This window comes from Stegastes partitus, unplaced genomic scaffold, assembly GCF_000690725.1.
Source record: "Stegastes partitus isolate 25-593 unplaced genomic scaffold, Stegastes_partitus-1.0.2 Scaffold1678, whole genome shotgun sequence".
Taxonomy (NCBI): domain Eukaryota; kingdom Metazoa; phylum Chordata; class Actinopteri; family Pomacentridae; genus Stegastes; species Stegastes partitus.
The window spans coordinates 66,509-83,653 of NW_007579409.1; the positions used below are offsets into that span (position 1 = coordinate 66,509).

General features: G+C 40.1%; 1 protein-coding gene across 1 annotated transcript; it reads right to left on the bottom strand.

Annotated features, from left to right (window-relative positions):
- Positions 1–381: 381 nt before the first annotated feature.
- Positions 382–17,010, bottom strand: LOC103371980 (four and a half LIM domains protein 1-like). Its single transcript, XM_008301484.1, has 6 exons — positions 16,927–17,010; positions 4,543–4,722; positions 4,274–4,448; positions 3,571–3,740; positions 2,027–2,213; positions 382–1,415 (listed from the first exon to the last, which is right to left on the bottom strand). The coding sequence occupies exons 2-6, from the start codon at positions 4,696–4,698 to the stop codon at positions 1,264–1,266; spliced, it is 840 nt and encodes a 279-aa protein (XP_008299706.1). The 5' UTR covers positions 4,699–4,722; positions 16,927–17,010; the 3' UTR covers positions 382–1,263.
- Positions 17,011–17,145: the final 135 nt, after the last annotated feature.

Consider the following 17,145-nt stretch of genomic DNA (forward strand, 5'->3'; position numbering starts at 1 on the left):
ATTCCACATAAAGGCAATAAGCTAAAAGGTAATTAGATTTGTCAAACATGTGCTGCTTTCTGTAAACACTGTCTGCACATGTGGAGCCAAACCACTGTTTTAAGATCATATACAAGACCATTCCGTCTCCTTGTGGAATTAAACTATCTGTGTAAAATGAGTAACACAAAGACAATGCCAACAATCTTTTAGAAATTTATAGTAGAACAACAATTTTATGTCAGCAGGCTTCAGAGTAGGTTTGTGCTAAACTTCCTTTTATCCAAGACAATGCATTTCAGATGCTTATTTTTTCTGTCCCCACCTGCATAAGACGTGGTAATAATGGCAGCTTTCTACATGTCAACATGGAACCTTGAAATCAATAAAAACAAATGCATTTCTCCGTTTTATAGAAAGTTTATTCCATTACAACAACACATCAAGGCATGCAGTTTGCATATATTCCAAAATTGGTATTTATTCCTCCCTTTGCTTTGGAGCAACAGCAATTAGTAAAAGTCCATACAGTTTTATTTACTTCAAACATACTGTACATCAAGCATAGCGATGAAAAGTTGCAAGGATTTTGATTATTTGGTCACAGAATGATGTTACCTTTCAAATGTAGAAAAACATCAAGTAGACGTTAAAGCCACTAACATAATTAGTTATTTTTCTGTTATAAAAAGAGGTGAAAAGTGCAATTTAAAGAATCATAATTCACGTATTTTTTTCAGATTTATATTATGTAACTGCAACGTAAAAAGCACTGATTTTTCAGCTTTTAAAAATACAAGGTAGCCTGTAGCTTGACGTTAACTCTTTAGTAAAACATGAAGGTGAAAACTCACAACAAGATGCTCTTAGTTTTACAGCAAAGTCAGCCATTTATCTCCTGCTCAAATGAGTTAAAATCACTGGGTTGCATAGTTTAACATGGACTTTGTTATCATATTTTATGTCATGTAAGTCTCCTACAGGAAACTGCCACACTCGCTGTCTTTCAAACTCCTTATTTCAAAGTTGGAGGACAAATCTTGTCTTTAGCATCACTCAGCAGTGTGCAGCACCACAGAAAGCAATCAACAGCTCTCAAAAATTATATTTTGGTCCCATCTTTACTGTCACTTAATGTTTCATCTCCCAGAATTTCAACTAGATAATAGACAGAATATTAAAATGATGACACTGGCCTTTATTTTAAAAAAAAAGCCTGGAAATTTTTTGTCATAACGGTTGTATAAATCACTCTGAAACAAAATAAAAACAAGTTGTCCATCGCTATTTGTTGCCGCAGTCAGAGCAGAGGATGTCTCTTCCCTTGGCTACGAAACGCTTGTTGGACAGACTGAGGGAGCACCTCTTACAGTTGAAGCAGTATTCGTGCCAGGAGCTACCCTCGTAGTTCACAACGTTCACTCCTTTACCAAAACCTGGGAGGACAAGAGAGAAAAGGAGAGTTAGACACTGAGTCGGTCTGTAATTGTGACCTATTTTCTGGGCTAAATCAGCAGCACAGCTTTAAAGTGACTCCAAACTCTTCAAAATGTTGTTTCTAACATTGTGTTCATATTAAAGCCTCACCACGCTGCAAACCAAAAAACAAGTCAACACTCGAGGCTGGGATCCCTTTTTATTCAGTCAAACTTGCAAAATCAGGAAATATAATGCAACCATATCCTACTGATGACATTTTTACTTAAAGTGGTTTTTAGTTACTTGAAGTATCTTGTTTTTGTTGGCAGCCGTTGTACTGTATATTAATCACACAATAAATGGCAGCTGCAGTATTTGCCACTTGCATAATATGTTGATTTTAAAATCTTGACTGAAAAATGAGGCCTTAGCAAAGTTTGCCCAGTTTATAGAAGAACTTCTTCTTGTCTTAAAGCTCCCATATTGGGCCCCTTTTCAGCTACTGATCCAAAGCCCCCTGCTTGAGTCTTAGCAGCAAAACTGAAAGTGTTGGTATCATATCATCTGACTCTGTGATGGCACAATATTCTCCTTTTGTTGACAATATCCAGTGTTCATTTAAGCCAACCTGTGATGGGATGTTGGCAGCCGCTGCATTTCTTAGCCACAGAGTTCTTGTAGCAGTCGACACAGAAGACCTGGTCCTGGTGGTTGGTGAAACTGGACCCTGCCAGAGGCTTTGAGCAGGAGCTGCACACAAAACAGTGACCGTGCCACGGCTGGTCCTGGTAGTTCACTCCTCCAGAGGTTATAGGCTGCAGACAGAAGGAAACAACAGTATTACCATCAAATTAAATCCTGTATGTGCATATTGTTTGATTGAACTTTTATTTGAGTATCTTTGAGGCACTAAATGGAACAAAGTAAAAGTAAAAGAACGAGTCTAATCACAAAGTTTGAAAGAGCAGCATGCCGATAGTGTTAGGAAATGTGATTATATTTATTGCAAGTGAAACCAGAAGTTTACATACACTGTATGAAAAGACATAGAACCTTTTTTTTTTCTCACTGTCTAACATTAAATCTGACTAAACTTTGCCTGTTTTAGGTCAGTTAGGATTACCAAAATTATTTCTATTTGCTAAACGCCAGAATAATGAGAGCAAGGATTTTTTTAGAGAATGTTTTATTACTTTCTTCAAAGTCAGAAATTTACATACATCTCCTTAGTATTTGGTAGCATTGCCTTTCAACTGTATGACTTGGGTCAAATGTTTTGGGTTTCCTTCCACAAGCTTCTCACAATAGTTTGTAAGCTGCCTTGCTCCACACACCTTGTCAGCTCTGCCCACAAATTTTCTCCAGGATTGAGATCACAGCTTTGTGATGGCCACTCCAAAACATTGACTTTGTTGTCCTGAAACCGCTTTGTAACTAATCTTGAAGTATGCTTTGGGTCATTGTCCATCTGGAAGACCCATTTGTGCCCAGGCTTTAACTTCCTGGCTGATGCTTTGAGATGTTGCTTCAATATTTCCACATAATGTTCTTTCTTCATGATACCATCTATTTTGTGAATTGCATCAGTCCCTCCTGCAGAAAAAAACCTCCACAACATGATGCTGCCACCCCCGTACTTCACCGTTGGGATGGTGTTCTCAGGCTTGCAAGCTTTCTGGGAACCTTCAGGCATCTGGAAATTGTACCCAAGGATGAGCCAGACGTGTGGATGTCCACAATTCTCTTCCTGATGTCTTGGTTGATTTCTTTAGATTTTTCCATATTGTCACAAAAGGACGCAGAGTGTTTGAGGTGTGCCTCAAAATACATCTACAGGTGTGCCTCCAATTAACTCAAACGTCAGTGAACCTATCAAAAGCTTCCACAGCCATGACATCATCATCTGGGCTTTTCTAAATAGCTTGAAGACATAGTATTCTTAGGGTATCAAAACTTCTGACTTTGAAGTAAGTGATAAAAAAATTCTCTCTCTCATTATTCTGGCGTTTAGCAAATAGAAATAATTATGGTAATCCTAACTGACCTAAAACAGGAAAAGTTTAGTCTGATTTAATGTCAGAAGAAAAAAAAAGGTTATGTGTCTTTTTATACAGTGTATGTAAACTTCTGGTTTCAACTGTATATGTGGGTTCCATGTTTGAAAGCAATTACCTTCTTGCAGCTGACGCAATGTTTGGCAAATTTCTTGTCGTAGCAGGGGCTGCAGTAAACGTCATTTCCTTTGGAGAGGAAACTCAGCGATCCTATTGGTCGTTTACAGTTAAAACAGGTGAAGCATTCGTCGTGCCATGAGTTCCCTTTGTACTCCACACTCTCTGTGCCTGCAGGAGACAAGAAAAGGATCAATAGTACTAGTTCTGACTAAAAACAACCCGTAGAGAGACATTTTTCATCCACTGATCCCAGTTTTAAGTGTTAACAATGTTTACAGACTGCAAAAGTGTTCAATTTTATTTATATAGCACAATTCACAACATATGTCATCTCATAGTGCTTAACACAGTAAGTGGTCAGCAACAGTGGGAAGGAACCAAAATAACCCGATTAGGGAGGGGGACCTCAGACAGAACCAAGCTCAGGGAAGTTGCCCATCTGCCCCAACCGGTTGGGGTGAGAGTGGGGATGGGGGAGGGGGTTGGGGTAGTAAGTTATTATGGTAATGTTAATACCATAATTGGAGACACACATTTATTTTGCTTAAAAACTAGAATTTTCTGATGAAAATGAGTTTCTTTGGTGATGAGTCTTAGGTCCTTTAATCACCAAAGTTGACCAATGGGCCACTTTTTTCCAAATCTCCTCCATCACAATGCCTCTCTGCCAACAGGACAAAAACTCGATGTGAAGGTCGTACCAGCCAGGATGGACTTGTAGCAGCCGTGGCAGCGAGGAGCGTCCTCTCTGGAGCAGCACTTCCCACACATGATGCGGTCATCCTTGGTGCTGAAGGGCTCCTTGGCCAGAGGCTTGTAGCACTTTGCACAGCGGAAACACTCCTCATGCCAGTATCGGCCCTTGTGGCTGAGCTCCTGATGGAGGACGAGACAAAGAGAGAGAGGTTTTCTTCAGTGGAAAAAAAAAGATACAATACTTTGAAAGTGAACATTGAGCTTGATAACGCACCTTAGTTTCCACAGAGATGGGTCGGTGGCACTCGGCGCAGGAGTTGGCGCAGAACTTGGTGTGGCAGCGAACGCACACCGGCCTGCCCTCACTACGAACAAACCTCTTCCCCCCGAGGTCCTCGCGGCAGTAGAAGCAGTGAGAGCTGTCTGCCATCGTCACGTCGCGCTGGACTCACACCTACAGCAAGAAGAGAGGGAATCTGAAATCCTGCTCACCATAAAGGCATCACGGTACGAATTATACAGATTTGAGATTTACTTTTAGAATTCCTGATATTAGCGAGGAAAAGACAGTTCAGTTAATAATTCATCCGAATGATTGTGAATTGGTTTTCTGTGATCACTAACTGATTAATCGATTTTTTAGGGGGGGGGGGGCGATTTTCAGCTCTGTGTGCTGCTTGAGCTGCTGGTGGAAATAAGACAAGATCACATCAGATGTTAAACAATTAACCCTCTGAACTCTAAGCAGTTTTGGGGTGTTTTTTGCTCCTGTCACATTTTTACTATATGTACGCTCATTTTTAGCTGTTAAATAAAGTCCAATACCTCTACGGAAACAGAACAACAATGGCTAGAAGGAGGGAAAACTCATGAATGTGTTTTCTACAGTGTTATAAAGTTAGAGTGCCATAAATCTTTTTTAAAAAAAAAAGAGAAACTGAAAGTTGACTTTGTTTGATTATTCATTTTACAAAAATGTAAAAAAACCTGGAATGAACATGAAAAAAATGATTATGTACCATAGATATTTTACTGATTACATTTTTATTGTTCATACTTGTGTCCAGTCCAAACACAGCCCGTATTTCAGCCAAGTTCGCCAAAAAAATTCCCAGAATTTTAGTGATGCTACTAACGGCTTCTTTTACAGCATATATTTATTTTTTGGCGAATTCTTGAATGATATATACAGAGTAAAATGATTTTAAATCAAATATCACAACATTAAACTTAGCTTTGGTTGTTTTCACTGACTGGTCCACACATCACAGATAGTTCAAGCACCGTCGTAAAGTAGAAACTGATGATTTGCGCCTTTCAAACACACCTGCAGGTTTTTGGTGTCGAGGGACTTAAGATGTAGTCATTCTGTTGGTTCACAGCTGTGTGTAAGCGTCACTGCATGGATTTAGTCATTTTGTTTTTCATTGGAGAAAACCACCTAAAACTACCACACGGGGGCGCTGTCGAATGCACGTTCTAACTGCGGAGAAACAAACAGCTGATATTTACTGAAGCAGTTTGCTGATGAGATGCCTTTCATTACTCAGGCTGACACAAGAACAGAGCCACAGAAATGTTTGTTTTGTGTAACATCGTGGCAACACAGGCGTCTTTATCTGTGTTTTTTGTGTGTCCACCTGCGTGTTTGCACTCATGTCGTGGTGCTTGTGTGCTCTGTTCCTCCTCGCTCATACGTCTTATCTCTTCCTGTAATAAAGTTTAGGGCCGACGTGAGAGGCGGACAATTGATTAATGTGTTATTTGATTTGAAGATGAAAAATATGATCATATTTTTAAACCAGATGTGTTACATACAGAGACGTGCCAAAGTAGTCATTTTTTGTGTTCACCCTTAAGTTAAATCTGAAACTGGACGGTGGGCTGTAATAACAACCAGATCTGCAGCATAGTTGGGTAACTGATTTCTGGAATCATTCCTGTCTGTGTTACAGTTTGTGCTTTTATTTCCTCTCTTCTTGACTATGTAGGACTCTTCCCCCCTGCTGGCCTCTATTCATCGGCCGCTGCTGAAGCACAGAGCTGATGTTGGCACCCGGTTACGTCTCTGAGCTCTTCAGCCCCCTTTTCCACTTCCAGACCCCTCAGACCTGCTGACCAATCACGTCTTTCCATCTCCTATGCTCTCAGGTAAAATCTAGGGATGACTGGCATTATTAGCTCTTAACTGTGGAATAGTTTACTGCTCACTATTAAACCTTCCTCCTCCACTGATATCTTTAAACTCAATCTAATGATTCATCATTAGTAGTTGCTTGTTGTATTCGTTTGCTAATATACATACATCTCATTCATTTTTGCTATAATCAGGAAACACTTTCGATAAAGAACTTTGTGTTTTTAAACGCACTCTAAGAATAAATCGACTTGACTTGATTTCTCACAGTCCAATAATCACTCTCCCTAAAATACAACGCACATAAACTTTCTAAACATAGAATGAAAATCGCCACGTTGAACCACCAAAACTGTGATGACAGAGCCGTGATTACAGGGTCAGGATTTCAGATTGTAAAGAATACGCAACAAGATGGCAAAATCACAGCTACACAAACACGCAGAAATGTAGAGGAAGACATGGATACAGTCTGCTCACTCGAGTTATTTCCCACATCAAGTTCACGCTGGCTGACCACAAGGAATTCTCACAAACTACTGTGTGTGTGTGTGTGTGTGTGTGTATGTGTGTGTGTGTGTGTGTGTCTGCACAGTGAGGTGAACACATGAAGGAATGCCTGGTATGAGTAATGTGGTGAGATCTGGACCGCTGACAACTCTTTGACAGAACCGACACACACACACTCACACTCCACTTCTTACACGAACCACTCCCTAGGAAACCACAAACTATAGCGTTCGCTTCCTGCACGGAGCTGCATGTCGGCACAGATTCGCGAGGAAGTTCTGGTTTTGGCTGAAGACGTCACCACAAGTTTGGGTTGTGTTGTTAAAATGCTCAAATTTGCCAACCTATCTCTTGAGTTTTTAGCAAAAATCAGAGATGGGTTTAGACATAAATTTTTAGATGCAAGAGGTGAGAGGTGTTGGTTTGTTAATGTTGATGACCTGTTGGAGGCTTTGAAATAGAAAATCATCATGGTGGTCTTTGACAGCGGAGAGAGGTAGCTGTGGACTGACAGCTTGATTTTTACAGCTTCAAGTTGTTGTAGTTTTAAAATTTCTCCCCACAAACTGTCTTTTTACATCAAGAAATCATACATAACAATTTGAGGTTAAAGCTAGTTTTGGTTTGTAAAGGCAGACACTTAAATTGCATTCATGAGCTTCATATTTGTCCCAGTAGCATCTCCTTTTTTGGTCTCTGACTGCTAAAGTGCTCATTATTTAACACCAGCATGTACAGTTTGTGAATGCAGCTCTCAAAATGATTTATAAACTGTGCGTAAAATTTAGACGTTTAAAGGTCCCCATTCTATTTTTCTTAGCACCAGGCAAACCTTTAAAATACATTTTAGATGCATTTAAAAATAACTGGAACATCTTTCATCACCAAACAAACAAACAAACAAACAAAAAAAAGCAACAACACTATATTCACCCTGAAAAGATGCCCCTGAAATCTTAATTCGAAGTTTTATTTTTTTCCCTTACAGCGAGTGTATTAAATTTAGGCCATTATACATAGTTCCCTATGCGATGAACTTAAAGTTATTAAAAATAAAAGAGAAATCAGGCAAAATCAGGCAGGAACAATTAAGGGGTTTAAAAATCAGTATTTTCTTTCTTTTTTTTTTTTTTAAATATGGAGGCGCTTACTTTTGCTGTAAACACTTGTTGCACTGCCACAGGATCCTACAAATATTACGTTAGTGATGCAGACAAGTCATGAATCTGTTTTTATGTTTGGTCCTGTTTTGCTGTCAAGTCTGCTTTACTCTACTTGTAGTCTCACTTTGACAGCAAATTCTGGAGAACATAATGACGCTGCTGGCATTACAGAAAACAGGACACGGATTAAAAAATCAATGATTGTATTAGAATTTATGACAGAGAATAATTAATTACATTTTCATTCCGATTTATCAAAAAACTGAAGTACACGGCACGCCATCAGTTCACTTTGTGCAGGAGAAACGTCAAATGTCTCGTTTTATGCGAGCAGACACAGAAGAAGAAAACCTGGGTTAACACAGAAAGCTGATAAACACTGTTGTGATAAATAATATCTCTGATCAAGAGGCCACGAGGAGCTGAAACTAGAGACTCCAGAGCAGGGCTTTCTGGGATACCCCCTCACTAAGGTGTTCTACAAAGACTTGTGACTGAGTGACGACATGCAGCACCTATAAAAAGTATTCACACACTTAGACTTTATATCTCATGGCCACATGTTATTATCTCATGGCCACAAGTTATTTGGTTAAATTATCTCGTTCCCACGCGTCATTAACTTGAGGTCACAAGTTATTATCTCGTTCACACACATTATTTCATTTTTTTTTTACCAATGTCACTTCCAGAGTTCAGTAAAGTTGGAAAGATATTCAAAGATTCGAACTTCCGGCATTTATAACTCTAAAGCAAATCGACATTTTAAATCAAATGGCACCTCTTTCCAAATGTTATAATACAGACGACAACCTACAACCGGCCAAAATCGTTTTTTTCCCCCCAAAATGAGACGTCCTCCGTTCTTTATGAATTACATTGATCTTTACGTGCAGCTCAGGGACCGTCAACAAATTACCACGGCGAGAGGAAATGCTTTGAAAAAAACTCAATAACGTTACATTTATCGTTTGTAGTGCCACCAAACTCACATCACACATCAATGACCTTCCTCTGGTTGTACTACAGTTACCACAGTTCCTTTTTTTCTCTACGGCCACTCAAGGGTTCTGCACTTTCACAGATTTGTATGTCGTCAGAGAGAAAACTATTTCATTCCATATTTCACATTGGCAGCACAACATATAGTAAGATAGATGTAAACAGTCCACCTGATGTGACTTTGTCACCCAGAGTCACACTGAGGTATGCGGTCGAGGTTAAAGGTGCTGCTGTTAATAAAGTTGATGAAATAACTTCTTTTGTGGTCTTGTCTCCTCGCAAACCGAGGCCATACACCATGTGGAGTGGACATACATCTTCCTTTCAGTGTCCTGCTAATTCGTCACTTATTAATGGAAAAACCGGTAGCTGGTTTATTTGTGGAGTGGGTGAGGTTACTCATCCATCTCCATTGGAAGACGGCAAGGACTGATAGTCTGTTATCTGTTATTCTCACTTCAGCGTCCTGTTGTTTTTGATGGTGTTGCTTCAAAGCTTATGAAGCCTGTAGAGTGTTTTATATTTCTGTATAATTAAGATGTAAAACATCACCTGATTTTCACACAAGTCTTCTAGTAGAAAAAGAGAACCCAAATAAACACTGAGACAAAAATATTATACTTGGCCATTTATTTAATTTTAGGCGTGTGCAAAACGCTGCTTCCAGTGTTTCTACAGCAAGAACTGCAACTAAATGTCTGTTAACTGTTGATCTGTTTGAAAAGATTTTACCCCATTCCTCCATTCAGAACAGATTAATCTCTGGGATTTGGACAGGTTTCCTCACATGAAATGGTCCCTTCAGGTCCTTCCACAGCATTTCTATTAAGTTTAGGGCCAGAACTATTACATGGCCATTTCAAAACATTAACTCATTTCTTCTTTAACCAATCATCGGTAGAAGGACTCTTGTGCTTGGGGTCGTTGGCTTTCTCTCACTTGAGATTAAGTTCATGAATGGATGTTGTGACATTTTCCTGCAGAATTCGCTGGTGTAATTCAGAATTCATTGTTGCATTGTTGACAAGCCTTCCTGGCCTCACAGGTCTGAGTCATGACACTGCCACCACCATGCCCTACAGAAAATGCAGGTCTTCAGCTGAAGTGCAGTTTTCCTTTCTCTAATTTAAACTTGAAAGTTCTACTTCTATCTTATCCATCCACAAAACACATTTTCAAAGGTCTTCTGGCTTATCAGCGTGATCTTTAGTTAACAGCAGATGTGCTGCAATGTTCTTTTATGAGAGCAATAACTTTCTCCTTGCAACTCTTGCACAACCCCGTGCACATCTCTATTGTTTATTGTTCTCATAATGGTAGCATCACTATCAGCCAATGTAAGAGGCCTTTAGTTGCTTAGAGGTAGCTTGGGTTGTTCTGTGACCTCGTGGACTGTTACACGCTTTGCTTTTGGAGTGATCTTCTGCTCCTGGGGAGTTTAACAGTAGCCTAAATTTCCTCCATTTGTAAACAGTTTGTCTGACTGTGGGTTAGTGGAGTCCAAATTCTTAGGAGATGGTTTGTAAGCCTTTCCAGCCTGTTTGACATCATAAACTCCTTTTCTGAGGTCTCTTTTAGTCATGCGTTAATACACTTTTACAATCGCAGGTTGTGGAGACCAGATTTTGGGAGAAAAAACAAGGCGTCCACTGTCATTGGAGTGTTGCTAATATTCGAGGTCCACTTGCTTTTGTTGCTCACAGATGTGTAATATTGGAACCTTTTTAAATTACCAAGCATACAATTTTGGTCTCTTTTTGTTGAATCAGGTTCTCTTTGTGTACTTCTAGGACTTGTATCAAAATCTAATTATGCATTAAGGCATATTTACAAAAAAATACTGAATATTTTTTAGGGATCGTAAACTTTCAAGTGCCACTGTACGTCCTTCGAACAAGTATCAATGAAGTTATGATTATCTGTGCTTTCTGCTCTTTTGTTGTTCATGCTCAAGGCTGCACAGGCAAACTTAGTAGATACCATGCAGATAGTCTACAGTTACACAAAGTACTATGTGGGTCCAATTCTTTAGAGCAGGCAATAGTGATACTTGGCTATCAACAACGTAAAAAATGTTATCTGATGGGAGCTGAACAATGGCTGACAGGAAGCGAGCCAGTATCCACACAGGTTGGAGCAAAATAAATGAGGTCTGGCTGACGTCAGCCGGCTCTGAGGACATTGTTGCTGCATGTCTTTAGTCGGTTGTTCAGCAATAAATATTCTTGCTGTGTCACGACACCCGAGCGCGTACAGCAACACATCATTTTCTTCCATCCAAGCTGCCAATTCCATGTTTGATCACTATGGAAACATTGAAATTCAAAATGAAGTTGTGTCACGCAGTCCGGAGTCGGGAGGCAGAGTTGAGGCCGGCGCGGCAGCCAAGGAAAACTGTGTGCGATCGCTTCACGTTGTGGGAACGTGAATCCGTCCACAGAGTCACATAATTTTGTCCGCGCAGGGTAAACATTACATTTTTATGGGTAAGACTTTTGGTTGGCGTCGGGTCGAGGCTGGTGTTTTTCGTAAGGCCAGCAAATCAGCTCAAACAGGAGTGAATTGTGGGGACTGTTTTGAATCAGATACGTGCAGGCTAATTGATATGTACAATAATTGAGTTTTACGGCACTGAGGAATCTGGCTTTGCACAGGCATGGTAGTAGGATCGGTTTGTTGTTGGTTTTTGTTGGCATTTGTTACCAATAAGAAAATATCATAGTTATCCTTCAGCTTTTGGTTAGCTCTGCTGTGTGGTTTGGGTGCTTTGGTTCTAAATCCTTCTGAATGTCTTCTTTTTTTTTCTCTGTCCCTTCTTTTGTGTGAATCCTCTTCCACCTCAGCCACCTGATTTAAACCAGTTTCTCCAAACCAACCCGATCTGTGGTGTAAAAATAGAGCGCGGAGGAATGACATCATGTCATGTGGACAAGGAGAAAATCATGCACACATTTAAAAATGCGAGAAAGAGACCAACAGCACAGTAAAAAAAGCACGTAAAGTGAAGACAATTGTCTGGAGTGAACGTGACAAACTGGAATAGTATATTAGCGGTGTATTATTTTGGAGTGTATCAACCCTTTGTGTGTTTCTGTGTGTGTGTGTTGGCATGAGCTTATCGCCCAAGAATGTAGCGGGGAACTGAGAAACAGGAAATCTCCAACAGAAGCTGGCACAATCCAGGTACGCACCGACAATTGTTCAGTGCACCGGCCATTACTGTCTGTGTTTACTTTCAAATGTCATTAATGCAGCTTCGCGTTACCATAAACCCCTGGCTGAACTTACGTCACTCGGTCTGTGCTGCAGGTGTGACCTCAGTGCCCCTGACTTGTCTGAAAAATCTCTTTAATCACTGACTTGGTTTGCAGAAAATGTCTCTTAATGGAACTTCCTGGTGGTTTAAAAATAGCAGAGGGTTAGAACTGTGAATGTACAAAATATTTATCTTATACTTGCGTGCAGCCTGACCTACACGTCACATCTGAACTGTTTCAGTCCTTGAAGTGTCTCTTTGACTTCTCAACTTTATCTGCATTTCCACCTATTGTTGTGTCGGCATTTAGATATGAAATAATGGGCTGGATAACAAGTAATAACAATAAACTTGGATTCATATCCTAATGGCACTTCATGAACTCCCTCCGTCATAATAAGGGGTGGCTTATTGTTTAAATGTCAAGGCAAGGCATGAATAGCAACATGTTATTATATAGGGATGCTGGGAAGAAATCGCCCTAACCTTCTGAACTCCAAGTAGTTTAGAGTGTTTATTTGCTCCAGTCACATTTTTATTCACTGTAGGCTCATTTTTAACTGCATTCTAAAGTCTTGCAACCTGCATTGAAATACTATGACTAGAAGTAGACAGAACTCAAACAAATATCTTATCCAGGAAAAGGCCATTAAATGAAGTGAAGTTGAATTTCGTTGATTATTTATTTTACAAAAACTGAAAAAAAACATGGAACCACTGTGTTCGACATTTTGCATGTTGCATATTTATGCAGTGTCCGCAGGTTTTTACCAATACTGGGAAAAGAGTGTGGCTCTACTTAGTGTAGATATTTTACTGTTTGCATTTTTGCTTTGTATTCTCATTACTATATTAGTTCTATGCTCCGAGTAAACACAGCCTGCAGTTCAGCCAAAAAGTCCCTCCATTTTTTATTTATTTATTTTTTTTAATTTGATTGTTGGTTGTAGCTGAGTTTTTTTGTGTTTTTTAAAAGAGTCCGGTTGAGGTAGGCAGTTTATTTTTTGCAAATTTTTATTTCTCTAGAAAATTAGTTGTATAAAATGAGAATCAAGCAGAACAGCGGGGTAAAAAAAACTAAAAAACTTGAATTAATTTGCATTCCTTTACATTGCACTTCCTGTCCCCAACTATTGTGGCACACAATGAAAAGTGCTTCAATCTATAATTTGGAAAAACGGCAGTTGTGTCCAAAATCATCCAGGCACCACCATATAATGAACTATGTCGTGACCTATGTAGGGAGCACCTCGGCAAAGTAACATTTCGGACACTACTCGAGCTAGCCACGATTTGTGCCGTAACAGCGTAGTACAAACACACAGTTCATTGCGTAGCTAAGAAACGGGTAAAATAAAAATTAACAAAGCATAAATGGGAACCTACTTACATTTTAATGACAAGTTTTCACCCTTTCGTTCGTCTTTACATTTCCTTTTGGGCATTGCATAATGCTCCATATTGCTTGGTTAGTGACCATCGGCTGTACACTACTTTTCACGGTGCATTGTGGGATATTTTGAGTGCACTATGTAGGGTGTAACATTTGTAAGTTAACATTCGGACAGCACTACAAAATGGTAACTATAGTGCACTATATAGGATATAGTGGGTGATTTCGGACACAGCCTGCGTATTTAGCGGACACAGCAGTATAAGCAGTCATATAGAGTCATGGTTCTTGTCGCATTTATATTCACTCTATTTCTTTGCGATTTATGTAACTCTTCAGTTTTGCTGTGTTCACAACGTGCTCAATAGCTTCTTTCTTTGTCGTTTAGTGCTCAGCAGCTCGTGTTAAGAGAATTTATTAAAGCCTATTTTGCTGAAAGCTACAACAATGAGCTGAAAGACACTAAAAAGCTCAGTAGAGCTGAGCTGAACTGTAAAAGCTGTGGGATCATTCCCCCTCCATATTACACATGGCCGACTGATCCATTGTTAGGACACAAATATTGCTAAAAAGCACCTTCAGGGATCAGTGTTGCCTTATCGTGGCCCAACAACATCACACTGAGAGCGTTCCCACTCCTGATTCTAATCACGCTATCTGAAAAACAAACACACACCAGTGTTTGAAACTGAGCAGCGAGTTCAGCTAAACATTTGTACGCTGCAAAGTCAGATTGAATAATTGTTTTATCTGGCTCCGGTGAGCCACATTCCAGACTGCGGAATAAAGCTGATACAACAGATCTGAGGCATGTAGAGCGAAGCCGAAAGAAACACAACGCGTCCCACTACGACAGGACAGACGTGATGGCTTTACCAGAAGCTGCTGGTTAGATGTTCCTAACCTGCCTCGCTGTGTCTTGAGTTACACACTCAAGTTTCTGCGCTCATAACCGAGGAGTCTTTCAGAGCAGCTGAAAACAAAAAAAAACAAATGTATGACCAATTTCCATTTCCGCAAGTGTCCGTGACATTTTCCATGTGTGTGTAAGAGAGAGCTTTGTCAGGAGAACGTCCTAAGGTTCAAATCTAATGGTAAAATTTATCACTAAAACTATCTCATGACGTCTCGTGGGCTCGTTTCCCTTCGAACTGTTCCAGTCTCCTCTCATAAATCTGCAACCAACAAAATCTCTGCAAATGTCAGTGTCTAACTGTTCTTCCAGATTCTAACCCAGACAACAGTCACCAGCTCCTCGTGTGAGCCGAACCATTTCTAAACCAATTTCTTTTTGAAAAATACACACCTACATATGAATTTCACAAACCAAACATTAGATCATTAGCTAGGGTGACCAAACATCCTGTTCCCACCATTGACACAACTTGCATTATTTCCAGTAACTCATATTTGTCACAGTGACATCATTGTAAAGCTGTTGAGGAAACGTTTTCTCTTTTTTTTTAACACTTACTGAGCTGTCAGTCTTAACTTGCTGCCAGGCAACCTCACAGTGACACAAAAAGTAACAATAAAACCACAGTTTGATGCTTTTGCATGGCTTAAAAAGGATCAAGTGTATTAATTTAATGAGCCTTGAAGTTCATGATGGCTGATTGGACAGGCAGAGCCAGGCTAGCTGTTTCCCTCTACTTCCACTCTTTATGCTAAGCTAAGCTAACACCTGCTGGCTATACCACTTTAAGTAGTATTCATCAACTCTTCTAACTTTCTAATTAGATCTGCAACAAGCAACTATATGATTTGTCTTCCAGACATCCTCATGGCCTGGGATGCTCTCATCCACTTACCTATCTTCGATTCCTTCCTTTGCATCCCACAAATCACAACCGCAACACATCAGTGCAGAATTTATTAGCTGCAAGACAAAAATTACACACTGCCAAGTTTCTCAATGAAAGCCTATTTCACTTTCATGTTGTCAGACTCTTAAAGCTGCAGGAGTCCATAAAAAAGCTCCAATAAAACCGCTACTAAAATATTCAGATTGCATCGGGGATCAATGAAAAGTACAAACACAGCGTCTGCATCCTATTTACATTCGATCCTATTAAACTCACAACAGGAGAAACACAACAGGGAGTTACTGTGACGTGAAGTCAGGCCAGTGGCATAAAGTTTTATGAGGCTGTGATGTATTTTATGGGACTGAGCTCATGGTAATTTCTTTAACATGCATTCACCGGCTTCGACTTCTGCTTAAAAAAAAAAAAACTCCCCAAGGCCTTCTGGTGTGTGTGTGTGTGTGTGTGTGTGTGTCGGGCAGCGAGAGGTCAGACTTGGTTTTTAGTTGCTATTTGTGTGTTTGTGCATGTGTCACTGTGTGTATTCCACTCAATACGCAGCAAGATATTGGAATCATATCATTTTCACTGATTTTAATTTCATGTTTAATGTCCAATTTGATGTTCCTCCTATCCTGTAGTGGGGAAAAAAATATTTTACTTATGCACAACTGTGGTTTTCTTTCTAGAAATTACAGTTGCATTTACTTTTACAGAGTATGTGATATGGAGAAAAAAAAGAGCCTGAATGTTGTTGCTGGAGCCATGTGCATCACTTACATGGATATGAACACACACACACACACACACACACATGGTGGACAACGAAAAAGTAGCAGTACAGGAATTTTAATTGACCTCTGTGAAGCATTTTTTAGCTTCAGTGGTTCCATCATTGGGTGAAAAAAAAATGAGACTTCCTAACTGGAAACAGATTTCAGGAGCAGCCCAGGCTTTCACAAGTCAGCATGTAACTGTAGCTCACACACACACACACACACACACTTATAGAGACAGACAGACAGACAGCCAACGCCCCAGACAACTTTAAGGCGAGTTTCCTCTGTGCATATCAAAATACTGCTTTAAAAAAAAAAAAGAAGTGTACATGAAATCCCAACATGTGAAAGAGGCTCAGTGCCACACACAGAACCACAGATGATCAGCTCTGATGATCACCGCTGACTTTACAGTGGACACATACAACATCCATCCTGCAGTGTGGAAACATCTGCACTTAAACGCCATGTAACGTTTATGCCCCCAAACTAGAAAACAGCCTAACTTGTTGGTTTCTTTGTCAAAAACAAACAAACAAAAAAAAAAAAAAACAGGCTCCAGCAGCGGAGGATGTTGGCGGTAACAAACAGCGGAGCTCGTCAGTCATCTTACCGGGATCAGAGTGATGTCTGCGGCGGCGGATGAGCGGCTCCTTGGAGGCAGCGCAGCTTTGACGACCCGCTCACACGTTATAAATCCTGCCAGCTGTGCAGCAGCAGGTTCGGAGCGAGGCTCACAGCTCCGCCTTCAAAATAAGAGTAGTTGTCACGTTTCCCCCCCCTACACACAAGCACGGGGGGGGTTTCAAAATAAAAGTCAGCGGATATTTTT